Here is an 18,126-nt window from a genome sequence, read left to right on the forward strand (position 1 = left end):
TAAACTGGCTTGAGCTTCTTGGTGCTGTAGAGACATTTCTCATACTAACCGGTGTTGGGCGTCTTGTTGTTGTTGCCACATTTCTTTCATCATCCTCCCCTGCTGCTCTAGCATCCATTGGCTAAATTGGCCGAAATCCATAGCTGGAGGCGTGGTCTTTTCGGTCGGTTCCATGGGTGCCGTGGTGCTGACTGGGAGCGTCAATACGGGTGGCCTTAGTATTGTCCGGCTTGGCCGCCACCCCGCAGAAGCTGGGATTCGAGGAGGGGGTCGCTTGGCCCCTCCCCCTATGCCCGCATTCTCCACCACTGTAGGAGCCGGGGGTTCGGGGTCCCGGGTCCTCCGCTCCTCTGCCGCCCGCACTGGTCGAGCCCAAGGAGCCTCCTCGGCCTCAGACCAGTCAGAAGGAGAGTCCGAGTCAACTTCTCCCTCCGATGTAGCCAGAGTCCCGCTGCTGTTAACCTTCAGCAAGGAGCCCTCTGACTGCTCTCCTCCCCGGCCTCCGCTCCAGTGGCCTTTATAAAGGCCAGGCTCCGCCCTTTCCTTCCCCTGGCCCCGCCCCCTTGAGCCCTAATGAGGGCTGATGAGCTCCTCCCCCGGAAGTAGGTCGTGCACCTTTGGCCCCGCCTCTCTGCAGGGGCCAAGCAGCCTAGCCCGCGCCTCCTCCCAGCCTGCTTCTCGGGGGGCGGGGGAACAACCGCCGGAGCCGGGCGGCGTAGGACCTCCGCGTCCTCGCCCGGGACGCGCCCGCCCGCCTGTCAGCTGGGCCGCGGGGAGGCCTGTAAGGCCGGCGGCCGGGGAGGCGGATGGGCAGCCGAGTCTGCCGTGGCTGCCCGCCACGCGGGCGCCGTCTCCGGACTCTCGGCCCTGCCCTCCCTCTCTGAGGGGCCGGCCGTCTTCCCCTTCCCCGCCTGAACCCCTGACCCCGTCCTCCTCCCCGGCCGCTCCGTCTCCTGCTGCAGCGTCTGTGGGGAAGAAAAGAGAGGCAGGTAAGGGTTCGGCATCTTGACTCCCCTTGGTTCCCTCCCGGGGTCGCCCCTTTTCCTGTGCTCCCCTGGGGCCGGTAGGGTCCTGTAGTCCCAGATGGGCTGACTCTGGGCCCGTCTCGGGACAGTGTTATTCTTTTGGTATTTAATTATTGTCCCTATAAATTTTGCCACAGAGTAACAGAATCATTTATATCTGATAGCAGCCATGTCACCTGCGCCCTCATACTGCAAGGTGCCTCGTTGGACCTTTCCATATTTATAAATAAAGGATTAATTAAACTGTCCCTCAGTTCATTAAATATAGGACACTCTATGATCATATGTTCCATAGTTTCAACTTTATTATGTGAGAATCTATGGCACTTTTTGATATCTGCCCTCCAAAACCGTCAAAGGAAGGGCATTCATTCTTGCCCAAGTAAAAGCTCTCCTGGGTTTTGGTATTGCCAGACAATAGAAATACTTCAGCAGTTGCATTGGAATGACCTAGGGTTGCCAGGTCCTTCTTCACCATCGGCAGGAGGTTTTTGGGGTGGAGCCTGAGGAGGGCGGGGTTTGGGGAGGAGAGGGACTTCAATGCCATAGAGTCCAATTGCCAAAGTGGCCATTTTTTCCAGGTGAACTGATCTCTATTGGCTGGAGCTCGGTTGTAATAGCAGGAGATCTCCAGCTAGTACCTGGAGGTTGGCAACCCTAGAATGACCTGTGGAAGGCGGAGGACAGCCCCTGCCCAAGTATGAGGCCATATGCAATAATTCCTCAGGGGTTATGAGTTAGGAGCTATTTTAAAAAGTGGCTACAACAGTTACTTTAAAAATGCTTTCCCTTCTGGCAGTGAAAACTAAAATGGTGTTCTTGGTGGACACTGTTAGGATAAATGTAATTTGAAAAGCAGTAATTTACATGCTTTGGTATTGGGGCCACGTAAGTCCCAGGGAGAGAGAAAGAGTGAGAGCTCTGTTTTCTTCTCAGGAAAGGCAGTAAGCCTCTTTTTCTCCATAGACCATACATTAAATGCCATGTACAGTGACTGGCTGGGCACCAGGGGTGAACTTTTCAAAACAGCTGAGGAATGTCATTGGCTACAGGTTCCTAACTCCCTTCTCTATTGCAGTTATGTAGGCTGTTTTGTAAATTAAACCCTAGCTCCAGTTCCTTATTTGTATTCTAAATGCAAAAGGGCAATTAAGATTGCTAAAGCTGCATTCCTAAGCACACATCCATGAAATCAGCAAGGCCGAACGTCAGCATCAGCGTAGCATCTGCTGTTAAGTGGTAAATCTATTTTATAGATCCCCTGTAAGTGCTTTGCAGCAAAACCAGTTCTTGCTCAGTTGACCAGACCCAAGTGGTAAGAGGCAGAATACATTGCAAGGGTGTTTGTGTTGGGTCACTTGGGTATATCTCGAGAGATTGGCTACAGGAGTTTCCGAGCTTCTCCTTAGCTCTTTTTCAGGAAAAGTGATTAGAGTAAAATGACAGTCTGTCCCTCCCCCAAACGAAGAGTGTCTTTACTGTTGCACAGGTCAATAAGACAGAGAGCATCTGTGATCAGATTGTCCACTTTCTTTTAAATGTTAATAACAGTTGTCCCTCCAACTGGTGCTGGAGGAGTGGAGCTTAACCCTGCCCCTGCCTCAGAAATGCTATTTCTAAATCACAAATACTTCTGAGATTTTCCTATTGGGCAAATAGCTCCGTTTGTAGAGGAGGGGATTAAAACCCCTGCCTCCCTATACCACATTTCTGATCTGCATCAAGCCCTCCCAGCTTTTTTCAGCAAGAAAGTCAGATTATAGGTACAGTGAATAAATATCTACTTTAAAAAAAATGGGGGAGCTCTGCTTATAGATATGACACCCCTTCCTTTAGTTTGGTCAAAGTCTCAGAAATCTGGGCACTGTAATTCACAGGCTATGCAAAGTTTTTCTGAATATCCAAAGTTAACAAAGAATGAATTAGCATCAGTCATTTATATTATTTCTAGGGTCGCCAGCTTCTTGTTGGGAAATACCTGAAGATTTTGGGGGGTAGAGCCTGAGGAGAGTGGGGTTTGGGGAGGGGAGGGATTTCAGGGGAGTCCACCATCCATGGCCATAGAGTCCAGTGGCCAAAGTGGCCATTTTCTCCATGTGAACTGATCTCTGTCTCCTGGAGATCAGTTGTAATCCCATGAAATCTCCAGGCACTCCTTGGAGGTTGGCAACCCTAATTATTTCCAGTGGTAAAGGCAGCAAAAGAAGAAGCCATAAAGAGTCTTCCTGTCTGAACACCTTTGCATTGTCTGGACTCGAGACAGAATTCTTAGGTTAGCCCCAAGGCAATAGATAGCAAAGCAACTAACTACTCATTTGCCCCAGTGCCATTACTGGCTGGACAATCTCTGTCTTTGAGCAATATGGCAACATTAACTGTGCCAGAATTAAGGGTTAATTAATACTTCAATAATTCATATTTAGAAGATGGTGGCTAATGGTGTTGACGTTCTCGTCATTGAGTTTACTCCCTTCGCTGCAGAATTTCTGTTGTTTGAGAGAGTTTGCTTCGTGTCTACCACAAGGCACTCCTTTCTGCTGATCCAACCAAAAGGACTAAGGCAGAACATCTACAGTGCTCATGAAAACAACATCAGGGAGCAAAGGCAACCTTCCTCCTAGTGCTGGTCCATTGGTGGCTGAGGATTAATACATCCTTTTTGTCAGGGCCCTGTTGCTGTTACAATCCTGTTGCTCAAACATTTTGGCAGAATTTAGGAAATGTGGTTGGGTGCCTGCAGGGGTCCCCTGCTCGGCGTTTGTTCTTTGGCTCCTCTGCTTTAGCAGCTGTGTGACAGTCCAGTGAGGCTTTCCTCATCATCGCCGTTGCCCCTGCTGAATTTCTGCCTGCCGTGCAGCTGCTACGAATACAGGAGTCCTTCTGAAAGGAAACACGGAGGCACCCGACCCCCACGGAAGATCGTTGCCGCCCACAGGGTAGAAAGTTTCCTTGTCTGAATGAAGCAGCCAGCATCTGAGTTTTACCCAGGGCTGGCAGGCTGCCCGTAAGCGCTTACCCCTGCTAGGCAATGGCAATACAGCCTTCCCAATCCCATTCGTCAGAGCTCTTTGGGCCTGCCTCTGGAATGGGCACGGTGCCCCCTTGGAGCCTCTGGCCAGTCTCCTGGCTGCAAGGATCCCTTCTTCCCACAGAGAGGTTACCGTGGGGATAATTGGAACATCTAGGCCTGCAGCAGAGGCCCAGCATGAGGTGACTGCTAGCTGGCTGCCTGGGGTTAAGGAAAAGACCTCCCTTGTGGGGACCATCATTATGCGCTAGGAGTTTTCCCTGGTATGTCACTCTGAAGCGTCTGCTATTCATGCCTCCCCTCCCCTTCAGACAGGCTCCTAGTCTAATGGGACAACAGCTTCCAGTCTGCCATGGCAACCCCTTGGTCCCTAGCAGTTCCAGAGGCCGGGCTGCGGCCGCTTGCTCTCTACACTCTTTGAGCCTCGCTGGGGAAAATGCCCCTGCTTTAAAGCCTTGGAGCTCCCCATTACCATGGGGGGGGGGTTGGTTCCCGTGGGCTCTGAGCCTGCCTGGGTCTTTTTTGAATGAATGAAATCAGCACTGAGCAAGAAGGCGGGAGCTGGGGGGGGGGAAGGCCTTTGGATAAACAAGCCTCTTTCACAAACCAGGAACACAGGCGCTATTCATTCTCACTGGCCTCACACGCTTGGACAGTAGGAAAGCCATAGTCAGGGCAGACTAGGAGAGTTGGGACAGGGGAGGAGGTATGTGCCATGCTCAAGAATAGTGTGTCATCTGTCCCCAGGCTAGAGAAGGCAATATTGGTTTTTCTGTCTGCCTTTTCTGTTGCTGCCCAGAAAACAGGGAGCCACCCACCCACCCCCGACCTCCTGCAAATAATAACCCACTAGGCTGACTTTGGTGGCCAGTGACCTAGGATATGTCTCTGGCCACCAAGACTAGATTAATTCATGCCATCGTATTCCCTGTTACTATGTATGGGCACATAACACACACACAGGCTGACTCTAACATTGCTTACAGGACTTCTCATGCTGTCCCCCACCCCCTTCAGGTACTTGAAGATGGTAATCATATCCCCTCTCAGTCTTCTCCTCTCCAGGCTAAACATACCCAGCTCCTTCAACCTTTCCTCATAGGACTTGGTCTCCAGACCCCTCACCATCTTTGTTGCCCTCATCTGGACACATTCCAGCTTGTCTACATCTTTCTTAAATTGTGGTGCCCAAAACTGAACACAGTATTAGAGTAGGGTTGCCATCCTCCAGGTACTGCTGGAGAAAAAAGGCACTTGGTACTAAGGGGAATTGGAGAGAAAATAAGTACCAAAAACAACTCATAGAATGCAACCACAATTTAGTACAATTGAAAAAACGTGCAAAAGTGAAACAAAACAACAGACATCACTATATGTACAAAGAGAAAAATATATACGTAGCTCCCAAGGAGTCTTCAATAACGCCTTCTTAAATGTAATTATGAGTCCCAAACAATTTCATACGTAGAAATTCATGGAGAAGACGGTGAAATTCATGGAGAAGACCATTTCTACCGTCTTCTCCATGAATTTCTACGTGTGAAGTCGTTTGGGACTCATAATTATGTTTAAGAAGGCGTTATTGAAGACTCCTTGGGAGCTACATATATATTTTTCTCTTTGTACATATAGTGATGTCTGTTGTTTTGTTTCACTTTTGCACGTTTTTTCAATTGCACTAAATTGTGGTTGCATTCTATGAGTTGTTTTTGGTACTTATTTTCTCTCCAATCCTCCAGGCACTAGCTGGAGATCTCCTGCTATTACCACTGATCTCCAGCCAATAGACATCAGTTCCCCTGGAGAAAATGGCCACTTTGGCAACTATGGCATTGAAGTCCCTTCCCCAAACCCCACCCTCCTCAGACTCTGCCCCAAAACCTCCCACTGGTGGCAAAGAGGGATCTGACGACCCTATATTAGACTCAACTGGAAATTGTTCTGGGTGACCTAGAACCATGACACCCCAAGGATATACATGGTGAGGTCTCTGGAGAGAAGACGTTTTGTGAGTCTACTGAGAAATGCAGGCAGTGGGAGGCATCACTAAACATTAGGGCCTGTCTGGTCAGTGCTGGGAAGCTGGGGCTCCAAATGTCCCTTATTTTAAGTCATGCCTCTTCATTTAAAAGGCTCTTATTTTGGAAAGTAAGAGCTCTGTAAAACAGAGCAGATGCATCTTATTTCAAAACACCTCCATTCCTAGGATATTTTAAGACTGACATCATGGCTTCTTTCTTTGCTTCAGTTTAACACACCTACAAAGCTGCATAAAACAGCTATAATACATTTATCAATGCTTTGTGTAACTCAAAAGTCTGCTTACTTTTCTATAATAGAAGGCTCCTCCAATAAGAACTATCAGGTTGCTTGTTTTGGAGCCGCTGTCCCCCGAGGCAAACAGCGACAGGTATCTGAATACCAGACTTTCCAAGGCAGAGGGGAGGGCATCTTCTTTGAAGCACATTGAACGGAGATGGTGAACGGCAGCTCAAATCACCAGCTTGTATCTTTTAACTGGAAGTTATCTGATGAGCTTAATTCTGGACCTGCAATTGAGCCATCCCGCCTCTGCGGTGCCCTAACCATGTGAGATTATAGTCACCTTTCTCCTCGTGCCTATTGAGGGTTCCTTCCTTTGTGGTGTTTGTTTCCATGGTCAGCTAAGGGTCACTAGGAAACATATAGAGTGAGTGTAGGAGGGAAAATAGAAACTGTATCTGCCACTTCACGGAGGTAACATGTAAAATTCTTGGGCACTTGGGGGGGGGAGAAAAGCGGTGCTACAACAGTTCCCTCAAATAGTGGATTCTGATGACTAGTAGATATTTGAAAACTTACTGCATAGCTTCTGTAACTCTTTGGGGAGGCATGATTATGCTAAGCATAACTGCTGTCAGGATTGCCAAGAGCCTCCTTGCCGCCCCCCAGCAAATATTCCCTCCGTCTGCTTCACATTCAGAAAACACAGACGTACAATTTTTGAATAGAACGGGCAAATTGCTCTTTATTCTCCCAAGGGGACCTTGCCTGGCTCCCTGGACCCCTGAGGTGACTTCCCACCCCCACCCCCTACCCCAGCAACCCTAGTCACTGTTTTGTTTCCATGGATATCCAAGGCAGGGTGATAATTGTAGCCACATGGTTGGTGGCTGCAAACAGTCCTCTCTTCGGGTGATTACAGGCACTCTGCTGTGAGCTTTTCTGCAACTGCATCGTGATCCCTGGTTATTTGTACCAACCTAAAATTTACCCAGCTGGTGTCAGAGTACAGTGCCAACAGTAGGGTTGCCCACCTCCAGGTACTAGCTGGAGACCTCCTGCTATTACAACTGATCTTCAGCCGATAGAGATTGGTTCACCTGGAGAAAATGGCTGCTTTGGCAATTGGACTCTATGGCAATGAAGTCCCTCCCCTCCCCAAACCCCAACCTCCTCAGGCTCCGCCCCAAAAACCTCCCATCGGTGGCGAAGAGGGACCTGGCAACCCTAGCCAGTAGTAGGGTGCCGGAACCTAGGAATGGTCAACATGGACACATGGATTGGGTGGCCTGCTGTGTGAGCCATGGAGTCACTGGAGTTGGCTGCATCTTACCATGCCCCCCCCTCTCGTTCTCAGGTTTTCAGCGCTGCACCATGCAGCCCTGGTTGGAAGCCTGGAGCTCATTTCCCTGCTGTTGGAGGCACAGGCCACTGTGGATATTAAGGACATCAATGGTAAGCAGGTGGTTTGTCTCAGAATCCTCCCACTCTTGCCGAAGGAGTCAAAACCCTGTGGTCCCCCCGGAAAATAGTTTGAGGGAATGACCATATGCTGTGAAGGGGAAAGTGCCTTCTGCTGCTATGTAACAGGGCGGGGGGAAACATTTCCAAGGCAATACAGTGGGATTAATATTTTGGTATAATTAACAGGAAGCTTCCCACCCAGCATCCTCAGTTCCTTCAAGACTAATGCCACTTTATAAACCTACTGTTTCTGGCCAAAGATCTAAGATGGCACTGGCAAAACTAGTACCTCAGATGTTGTGGTTCACTTAGGTTCTTTGCTTTACTGGGCCCAGTCCCTCATAGTGTGGCCCATAGTACCACATTAGGCTGTATCTCTTTCCTCCTCACACTGCCTCCCTACAGGAATGCGACCGCTACACTACGCTGCCTGGCAAGGGAAGGTGGAGCCAGTGCGTTTATTGCTACGGGCAGCTGCTTCGGTCAACATGGCGTCACTGGATGGACAGATCCCGTTGCACCTTTCTGCACAATATGGCCATTATGAGGTGGTGAGTATTAAGACCATTTGGAGCAAAGGAGGCTGCCTCTGTTGGTCACCAGTCCCAAAGACCAGCTAGGAAGTCTGCCAGCAAGGGTACATTCCATATGTAACAATATTCCACAATTCTTCAGCCAGTGTGCTGTAGTGGTTAAGAGCGGTGGTTTGTTGTGGTGGACTCTAATCTTGAGAACTGGGTTTTGATTCCCCACTCCTCCATATGAGCTGTGGATGCTAATCTGGTGAACCGGGTTGGTTTCCCCACTCCTCCACATAAAGCCAACTGAAGCTTTCTGTCTTCACTCCATCCCCACCTTAATTATTTTCCTCAAGTGTTTTGCCCACATCCCATAAAGTAGCTGAGAGCTATACTGTTATGCCACCATGTTAGCAAGTGAGATTTCTTTTGGAAACTGCATTGCATCACATCTGTCACTCAAGACAATCGCCTCCTGCTAGGATTTGTAGAAGGAGGGGGGATAGCAAAAGTAATATTGGTTTGAGGAGGAGGAAGAAACTGTGGTACTAACCAACATAAATAGGGCTGTATATTTTGCATTACAAAAAAATCGAACCCCTCATCAGTGACTAGAATAGTGCATATTTAGTCAGTTTCGTTTGGGCCAGGGGGCAAGAATAGCAAAAGCAATATTTGAAAGCAACACACACACACACATTTGGTAGTTCTGTCCTCTTTCATATTAATTTCTAAGCCTTCATTAGAGATTGTGTGTGTGTGTAAAGTGCCGTCAAGTCGCACCCGACTTATGGCGACCCCTTTTGGGGTTTTCAAGGCAAGAGACTAACAGAGTGGTTTGCCGGTGCCTTCCTCTGTATAGACCTTGGTGGTCTCCCATCCAAATACTAACCAGGGCTGACCCTGCTTAGCTTCTGAGATCTGACGAGATCAGGCTAGCCTGGGCCATCCAGGTCAGGGCTCATTAGAGATTACCCATATGTTTTCTAACTTCGGTACTTTATAATGAGGACCAGGAACTTCCTTTCTTTCTTTTTAAATGTAAGCTGTGATTCTCTAGATGCTAGTCACTATCAGAAAACAGATCGTGTACAAACACAAGAAATTTATAATTGTGAGGCGTGTGCTTCATGTCCACTATGTAAAGCAGTTCCTGCCTCCCTTCCCATGCAGGAAAATATTTCTGCAGGAGGCAGATGAGAACACCATGAGTTGACCTTTACAGTGTATTTCTTTTTAAAGAAATTATCCTAGACAAGGACTTGAACAGTTTGTTCTCTAACACAGGAAGGTTGTCTAGGAAGTCTGTAAGAACCTCTGACTGGTTTGAGTTAGGCCTCTCAGATTAGACCAAAAGGACAGAAGAGTAGCAAGGGCAGGTATCAGACTCGCTGTGACCAGCCAAGTAGCTGTGTTTTGCTGTGAGTTCCTAGCAGGGCCTCTCTTGCAGAAGGGCTTTGAGATATCTCTGTGCAGATCACTAGGAAATGTGGAGATGACTTCTTGGATTGGACAGAGGGAAACTGTTGGGTTTTCGTTGGTTATATATTTTCTTTCCCTGTTTCTGCCCTTCCTCCTGCAGTCAGAGATGCTGCTTCAGCACCAGTCCAACCCATGCCTTGTCAACAAGGCCAAGAAAACCCCCCTGGACCTGGCTTGTGAGTTTGGAAGGCTGAAGGTAAGCAGAAGCTGCTTTTGCCATTGAGGAAGATTCGTAGACCCAGGTCACAGGACTACTACTGAAAAGGGCTCTGACCCTAATCCTCACCACAGCGTATGAAGAGTCATAAACATATGAAAAGTTTACTATCTGGGAAGAACTGAGAGCCAGTGTGGGGTAGAGTGGTGAACTGGGCCTGGGGATACCAAGATTCAAATCCCCTCTTACTTTGAAATTCACTGGGTGACCTTGGGTCATCCACTCTCTTTCAGCCTGACCTATCTCCTGTGAGGCTGAAACAGAGAAAGGAAGAACAGAGTATGTCATCCTGAATTATCTAAAGGAAGGGCAGGATAAAAGAGTAATAAATAAATTCAACAAACCCATATTGAACACATGAAGCTACCTTATACTGAATCAGATCCTTGGCCCATCAAAGTCAGTATTGTCTACTCAGACCAGCAATGGCTGTCCAGGGTCTCAGGCAGGGGTCTTTCACATCACCTACCTGCCTAGTCCCTTTAACTGGAGATGCCGGGGATTGAACCTGAGACCTTCTGCATACCAAGCAGATGCTCTACCACTGAGCCACAGCCCCTCCCCACTTTCCCCATGGAACTTTCCTACACCAGCATCGTAACTCTCTGAAAGTCTGCTAGCAAGGGTACATTCCATGTGTAACAATATTCCACAATTCTTCAGCCAGCATGCTGTAGTGGTTAAGAGCGGTGGTTTGATTCAGTGGACTCTAATCTGGAGAACTGCGTTGGTTTCCCCACTCCTACACATGAAGCCAGCTGGGTGACCTTGGGCTAGTCACAGCTCTCTTAGAGCTTTCTCAGCCCCACCTACCTCACAGGGTGTCTGTTGTGGGAAGGTGATTGTAAGCCAGTTTGATTCTCCCTTAAGTGGTAGAGAAAGTCAGCATATAGAAACCAACTCTTCTTCGTCTTCGTCATGCCTCCCTAGCAGTCCTGACCATGCTGACATGGTTTTCTGTGGCAGCCCATTCATATGTTATAAAGAGTTCCAAAGGGCTGCGTTGTCAGGCCTTGTATTGACCTGTGTTGGAACATAACAAAGTCTCAGTTCCCACTTGCATCCTGGCTGCAGGGCCTTCACCACCACTCCCACAGGAAACCAGACAGTGGCTGAGCCACATTAATCCCTCCCGGCTAGGAAGGCGAGCTTCGAGGCCAGCTGGGATAGGAGGCCTGGGATTCCAACCTGGCAATGCTGGGAGGTGGCCATGGATTCCTGTCTCCAGCATGCAGGACAGGTGCAGAGTCTTCTCAGCATTCCTGGGGTGGGAAACTTCCCCCTTAGCTGAAAGGACGAACAGCGAGGCTGCAAACGTGTTTGTACTTGGGAATATTAGCCAGAGGGATCACATGAAAAGGAGGTGATGGAATGGCAACATTTATTTCCATCACAAGGCAGGGGGTAGTTTGAATGTCCCTTTTAGTAACACACAAGCTATAAATAGCACAATAAATCTCCAGTCTTTCTCTCTCTCACACACACAGTCCTCTGGGTGCAGACTTTGCTTTGTTTGTATATGCGTAGGTGTGTATGTGTTCCCTATGGGTGAGGTCAGCATGGACTCCAAGCCCTTTTAGAAAAAAAAGCCCTTCAGAAGAAACTGTTTTTGGCTGTAGTGACCATCCTTTCCCAGATAACTACTCCAGGCCCTGCACTTGTGGCCTCTTTGTAGCCCCCCACCCCTTGTAGGAAGAGATACGAAGAATGCAAGACCTGCAAAGAGAGGTTGAAGGAACTGGGCAGATGCAGTCTGGCAGTGAGATGGTTGAGACAGACATTGACAAGAAGAAGTAGAGGTGGTTTTTATATCCCGCTTTTCTCTACCTTTAAGGAGTCTCGAAGCAGCTTAAAATCACCTTTCCTTCCCCTCCCCACAACAGGCTCCTTGTGAGGTAGGTGGGGCTGAGAGAGTTCGGAGAGAGCTGTGACTAGCCCAAGGTCACCCATCAGGCTTCATGGGTAGGAGTAGGGAATCGAACCACTCTTAACCACTGTGCAATGCTGGCTGTCAAGGATAACCATCTTCCAGGCCTTTGAAAGTTTCAAAGCAAGACAGCATGCAGCAGGTGCTAGCCACTTACCCAAAATACTATTTATTCATTCATATTATTTATGCTCCCACTTTTCTCCCCAGTGGGGACCCAAAGCAGCTTACATCATTCTCTCCATTTTATCCTCACAACTACCCTGTGAGGTAGTTTAGGCTAATAGGGTATGATTGGCCTGAGGTCGCCCAGTAAGCTTCCATGATAGAGGGGGATCTGAACCTGTATCTCCCAGATCGTAGCCCAATTACTACACCACGCTGGTTCTCTAGGATGGAAGGAGTGGCATCTGCAGAGATATTGTCTCCCTCAAGTTAGGAAGGGACAGAAACCTCATCATCCATTTGGGAATATGCTCATTTTTGGTCTTTCTGGTATATGCTAATCTTTGGTCACTGAAGAAAGTGCAAGAGGAGGTTTTTTACACAAGATCATGTGGCCATAAAAATAACCAAGGAAATGGATTTCCCGACTCCGCACCCCCACAACAGGGGTCTGATAGCTTAACAGCTGCACAGCAAGAAACTGAATAAGGTAAGTTTCCTCCCCGCTAATACCAGTTGGATACTCCTGTCATGAACCTTTTAAAGGTGCATTGGGGCCGTCTTGCCCCAGAGCAAGCAATTGACAGGACTGAAATTTAAAAAGATGGCAGTCCTAATTTTTTAAAAAGTGTTTCTGGAAATGCATGTAGTGAAATAAAGTAGTAAGAATTGGTGTTGTTCTTCATGAAGGAAATTCCAGGGCCACATTCATAAGAAAAGTATCTACCGAAGAATTTATAGGGATTTCTCACCTTATTGTGGTGTTACTCTGTGAACCTAATGCTGCTTTCAGAAGTCACTTTAAGCCAGCATTAAGCAGAAACATGCATGGGCCCAGCATATCGCCATACTTGCAATTATGCTTCTGTTCCTTCCTTCTTATGCGAAGTGTAATTAAGGAATGCTGATTTAAAGCAAGCGTTGGTTACTTATGACATATGAATGCAAGTTCATGGGTTAACTGGAGTTGGTTTTCCCTCCCCACCATAAAACCAAGACTCTAAACCATAGCTTGATCCAGGCTTAGAATCTCAGAGTTTTTTGGTGTGGGGGAAGAGAACTAACTCAGGTTAACCCACCAGCCTGAATTTGTGCATTGTAGGTATTCAAAGTTTGTTTTAAGCCAGGATTCTTTCATAGTGAAAGGAGGGGAGAAGGATAGCAAAGTATGTGTGAGTCCATGGCAACAAGCTGCATTTATCCACATCCTGGCTTAAAGCGATGTCTGAATGCACTCTGAATCATGTAAACTAATCATGAGAATGTAGCAAAAACACAGTGGAAATGAGCCAGATGCCTTCTGAGATGATATAGCCCATTCTTTACCTGTTTGGTAGAATAGGGCAGAATAAGCCAATGCTGACTCTTGGGCAAAATATCCAGGGATATGGTATTCATTATGTGCTAAACAACTGGAAAAAAAGGGGAACAAAGAAACTAATGTCGGGATGAGTATTGTAAAATTGTGTATGTATGACCACTGAGGAAGGCCTGTAAAAGGCCGAAACACATCCGGTCAGATTTTGGTCATTTTATGTACTAACATCAACTGTTATGTGTTGGTAATATTTGTAACTATGTTTGTGCTTTTTTAGGAAGCCTGTATATTAGGCCCTGTGCTTTTAAATACAATTGTGCACAATATATAATAAAATAGATGTATTGGTTGCTATATTAGATAGTGTTTAGCTCAACCCCTTTGGTTTCCCCATTCATCATGTGCTTTCACCAATGCCCCTCTATGCGTCCCTCTTCTTTCCCCTCCCTCCATCTCCCACCTTCATCTGCCTTAGGTGGCCCAGCTGCTTCTGAACAGCCACCTGTGTGTCTCTTTGCTGGAGGGACAATCCAAAGACACCGCTGACCCCAACTACACAACTCCTTTGCACTTGGCAGCCAAGAACGGACACAAAGAGATCATCAGGTAACTCCTTTGCACTCTGCCATTGCAGATAGCGAGGTGGAGGTGTTGGGAGACCCTGGCTTGATGGATGAGTTTTACAACGCTGGGCCTTTGTTAGTGCTCTTAGCTGCTGAGTCCGTTCACAGCCTCCCTTCCCAACAGCATATCCTTACTCCCACATAGATTTCTTAGGAAACATTTCTGTATATTTTTCAGTCTCTAAACAGGTCTTTGCTCTGACCTCATACTGGGAGGAAAATAGTATCTATCCCTTATACCTATGGAGTAAAGAAACACAGAGAATAAAGAATTTGCAAAGGACGTTCTACCAATTGTTTCCACACAGGAGGACAGAAATGCCTCACTGGAGGTCTGATTCACATATTACCAAATCTTCGTGGCTAATAAATGAACAGTTGGCTAGATATGTCCTGGGGGTGCCATGCTGGGAGCTTAATTCTCAGGCATGCACAGGCCCAGTTCTAAACGGGCAACCAAACTGAGGGAAGAGGTCCTCCAAATGAAGGGGGGGGGAGAAACAAATAAGGACCTCTGAACAGAAACTGCAACTCACTTTACATAGGGCTGCCCCTGAGACTGATTCAAAGGCTCCAGCTGATACAGAATGCCGCAGCGAGGCTACTAACCAGAACCTCGCCATGAGCATATATTACACCAGTGCTCTGCCAACTGCACTGGCTCCAGGTGGAGCATCAAGTCAGGTTCAAGGTGCTGGTTATGACCTTTAAAGCCTTACAGTGTCTGGGACCTTCCTATCTACGGGACCGCCTCTCCTGGTATGTTCCCCAGAGAAATCTTCGTTCATATAATAACAATTTACTGGTGGTCCCCGGCTCAAGGACCATCTGGCTGACCTCGGCCAGGGCTTTCTCTGCCCTGGCCTCCACCTGGTGGAATGGTCTCCCCAGTGAGATCAGGGTCCTGCGGGATCAAGTTTTCTGCAAGGCCTGCAAGACGGAACTATTCCACTGGGCTTATGGTAGAGGCCAGCTACGGTTCTCCCTATAAATATTGGCCTCCCTACCCCCCACACACTGCTGATCTCTCCCCCCCCCCCTGTTTTAGACCATCCTGGGATTTGTCCACCTGCTCACTCTACTGTAGCCGGATATTCGCTTTTTGGCGCCATTGGGCATCTTTGCCCTTACTTATCAGAACTGTATTGGGTTATTTTAACTGTGGTTTTAATGTTTTGTTCTGTTTTTATCATTTATGGTATTCTTGCGAATCACCCTGAGACTAGCCTTTGGCTGGGGAGAGAGGGGTAAAAATGTAATGGCAAGCAATAATGATGTGAATATATAAATGAAATATATAGATATTCATAAACATTGCATAACAAAATAAGTATCACAGTGACGGATGTGTGCATAACTAGGGCTGTCAAAAAAAAAATTCGGTACAGTTCGGATTCGGCCGAATTTGGCCCTTGTGGGTTCGGTATGTGCCGAAGTCCGAACTCCCCCACTTCGGATCCGTTCAATTCGGCGGGAATTCAAAGTTCGGAAAAAAAATTCGGCCGAATAAAGCCATTAAAAACAACCGCGCCTTTCCGCGGCTCTGGGGGGGCATTTTTGGGCTTAGAGGTCCCAAACTTTCAGCAGAGCTTCAAAGGACGTATATTGAAAGACTCCCCAAGTTTTGTAAAGATTGGGTCAGGGGGGGGCTGAGATATGGGCCCTGAAAGGGGTCCCCCCCACCCTTAATGTGTATCTCTCAGCAGAGCTTGCCGCCCACGCACAAAGCTCCCGGCCCCGACAAACAGCTGATGAGAGCAAGGGAGGGGCAGGTGCTAAGAACTTTGCAAAGCAACACAACTGAAAAGCAACACCTTTGCAAACATGCAAAGGGCGGGGCAGGTGTGAAGAATTTTGCAAAACAATACAACTGCAAAGCAACACAAGCACGCAATGCAACACCTTTGCAACAGTGCAAAGCAACACCTGACACCTGGGAGTTTGCATACCATGGAAAGGGACAGAGGCAGCTAGCTATGCATAATGAGCAGGAGGGGGTGGAATTTCTCCTTTTGCATTGGACTTGGGACCAGGCAGATGCATTCTTTAAGTCACCATTTGAAAACCAGTTTTGAGCAAGCATCAAAATAACCTAACTGATCTTATGAATGAGGAAAAACCTGAAGAATAAAAATGAAGCCCCCCCTCAAACCAGGGAGAGAGAGACTGGAGGGGGAACACACACCCCAGGCAGAACCGGCAAAAGCCCCCTTTGGCTTCCCCCCCTACCCACCCACAGAAACTGCTCCCTCCCCACACACACACACAGACTCTGCTTTCCCCCACACACACACACAGAAAAGAAAAAATATAGATTAAAGCCCCCAAAGGGGTCTTACTGTGGCTGTCTTCTGTTCCAGCAGGAGGGGCTGGGAGGCTGGGTAATCCAATATGATTCCATTCCAATATAAGATCCATATGTATGCATCTCTCGAGGGTGATCCATTCATCCCAATAGGGAAAAGGGGAAAGCCCATATCTCGGGGGGCCCTGACCCAATGTTTACAAAACTTGGGTGGTCTCTTAAAAAGCCTTGACTGAAGCTCCGCTGAAAGTCTGGGGTCGGCACACCCAAAAATGCGCCCCCTGCAGCCACGGAAAGAGAAAAGGGGGGGAGCCGATATTTCAGCCCCCACTGAACCCATCTTTACAAAACTTGGGTGGTCTCTTAAGAGGGATTCTCTGAAGCTATGATAAAAGTTTGGGGGCTGCACCCCCCAAAAAGCGCCCCCTGCAGCCACGAAAATGGAAAAGGGGGGTGAGGAAAAAGGGGTGGAGCCCATATCTCGGGGGGCCCTGACCCAATGTTTACAAAACTTGGGGGGTATCTTAAGAAGCCTTGTCTGATGCTCCGCTGAAAGTTTGGGGTCGGCACACCCAAAAATGCGCCCTCTGCAGCCATGGAAAGAAAAAGGGGGGGAGCCCATATCTCGGGACCCCCTGACCCAATGTTTACAAAACTTGGGTGGTCTCTTAAGAAAACCTGTCTGAATATCCCCTGAAAGTTTGGGGTCGGTACCCCCAAAAATGCGCCCCCTGCAGCCACGGAAAGGAGCGAATGTGCACAAGCACCCCTTCACACACACATGAGGATTTCCCTCTCTCTCTCTCTTTCCCCGGCGGCCGCACATCAGCTGATTCCTCCAGTACTCAATCCTGATTGATTGGCCAGAAGAAGACCCAGCTTGGCCACCGATTGGCCGGGGGAGGAGAATGCTGCTTACTGAAGGTTATGCTGCTTACTGACGGCCCCGAATTGGCCGAATTTATTCGCGAACTCCCAAACTCGCTGAATTCGGCCCCCCCGGTTGCCCGCCAGTTTTGAGTTCGGTTCCTCCCGAACTAAAAAACGCCGAATCAAGGGAAATTCGGCTGATTTTCAGTTCGGGCCGAACCGAATTGACAGCCCTATGCATAACACAACCATCCAATGCAAATTCAAAATAAATAATAGAATTAACACAATATAAACAGCGAATGAGAAAAAAGGGAAAATATCAACATCTATATGTAGAAAATAACAATAGAAGATAACAAAAGGATATCCACATTTTAGAAAAACAATGAGGTCCAAGGTATGGCTCATTTCTATGATGACTGTAGTATCTTCTGCATGTACAACAAAATGCCTTCATGTGTCCAAAATGTGAGAAGAAAAAAGAAGATAATAGCCAGCTTGCATGCACAGTTATAGCTGCGTCATGTGATATAATTATTCATATCACTTTTGCTTTCCTCTCTGTTTGTGTGTTTGTGTAGAGGTCCTTATTTAATTATTTTTGCTCAGTTCACATTGGGACCTAAGAACATAAGAAAAGTCATGCTGGATCAGACCCATGCCCATCAGGTCCAGCAGTCTGTGCACAGTGTGGCTAACCAGGTGCCTCTAGGAAATCCACAAACAAGACAACTGCAGCAGCATTATTCTGCCAGTGTTCCAAAGCACCTAATATTATGGGCATGCTCCTCTGATACTGTAGATAATAGGTATTCATCATGACTAGTATTCATTTTGACTAGTAGCCATGGATAGCCCTGTCCTCCATGAGCATGTCCACTCCCCTCTTAAAGCCTTAAAGTTGGCAGCCATCACCACA

At 47.7% G+C, this 18,126-nt stretch overlaps 1 protein-coding gene across 1 annotated transcript in view; it reads left to right on the forward strand.

The window, feature by feature from the left end:
• Positions 1 to 18,126, forward strand: part of CASKIN2 (CASK interacting protein 2) — a 119,272-nt gene that overhangs the window by 69,486 nt on the left and 31,660 nt on the right. Inside the window, exons 3-6 of the mRNA XM_056863891.1 lie at positions 7,673 to 7,770; positions 8,185 to 8,330; positions 9,880 to 9,975; positions 13,882 to 14,012. Coding sequence (XP_056719869.1) covers positions 7,673 to 7,770; positions 8,185 to 8,330; positions 9,880 to 9,975; positions 13,882 to 14,012 — 471 coding nt within the window. The remainder of the gene's footprint in view (positions 1 to 7,672; positions 7,771 to 8,184; positions 8,331 to 9,879; positions 9,976 to 13,881; positions 14,013 to 18,126) is intronic.

This window comes from Euleptes europaea, chromosome 1 (genome assembly GCF_029931775.1).
Source record: "Euleptes europaea isolate rEulEur1 chromosome 1, rEulEur1.hap1, whole genome shotgun sequence".
Lineage (NCBI taxonomy): Eukaryota > Metazoa > Chordata > Lepidosauria > Squamata > Sphaerodactylidae > Euleptes > Euleptes europaea.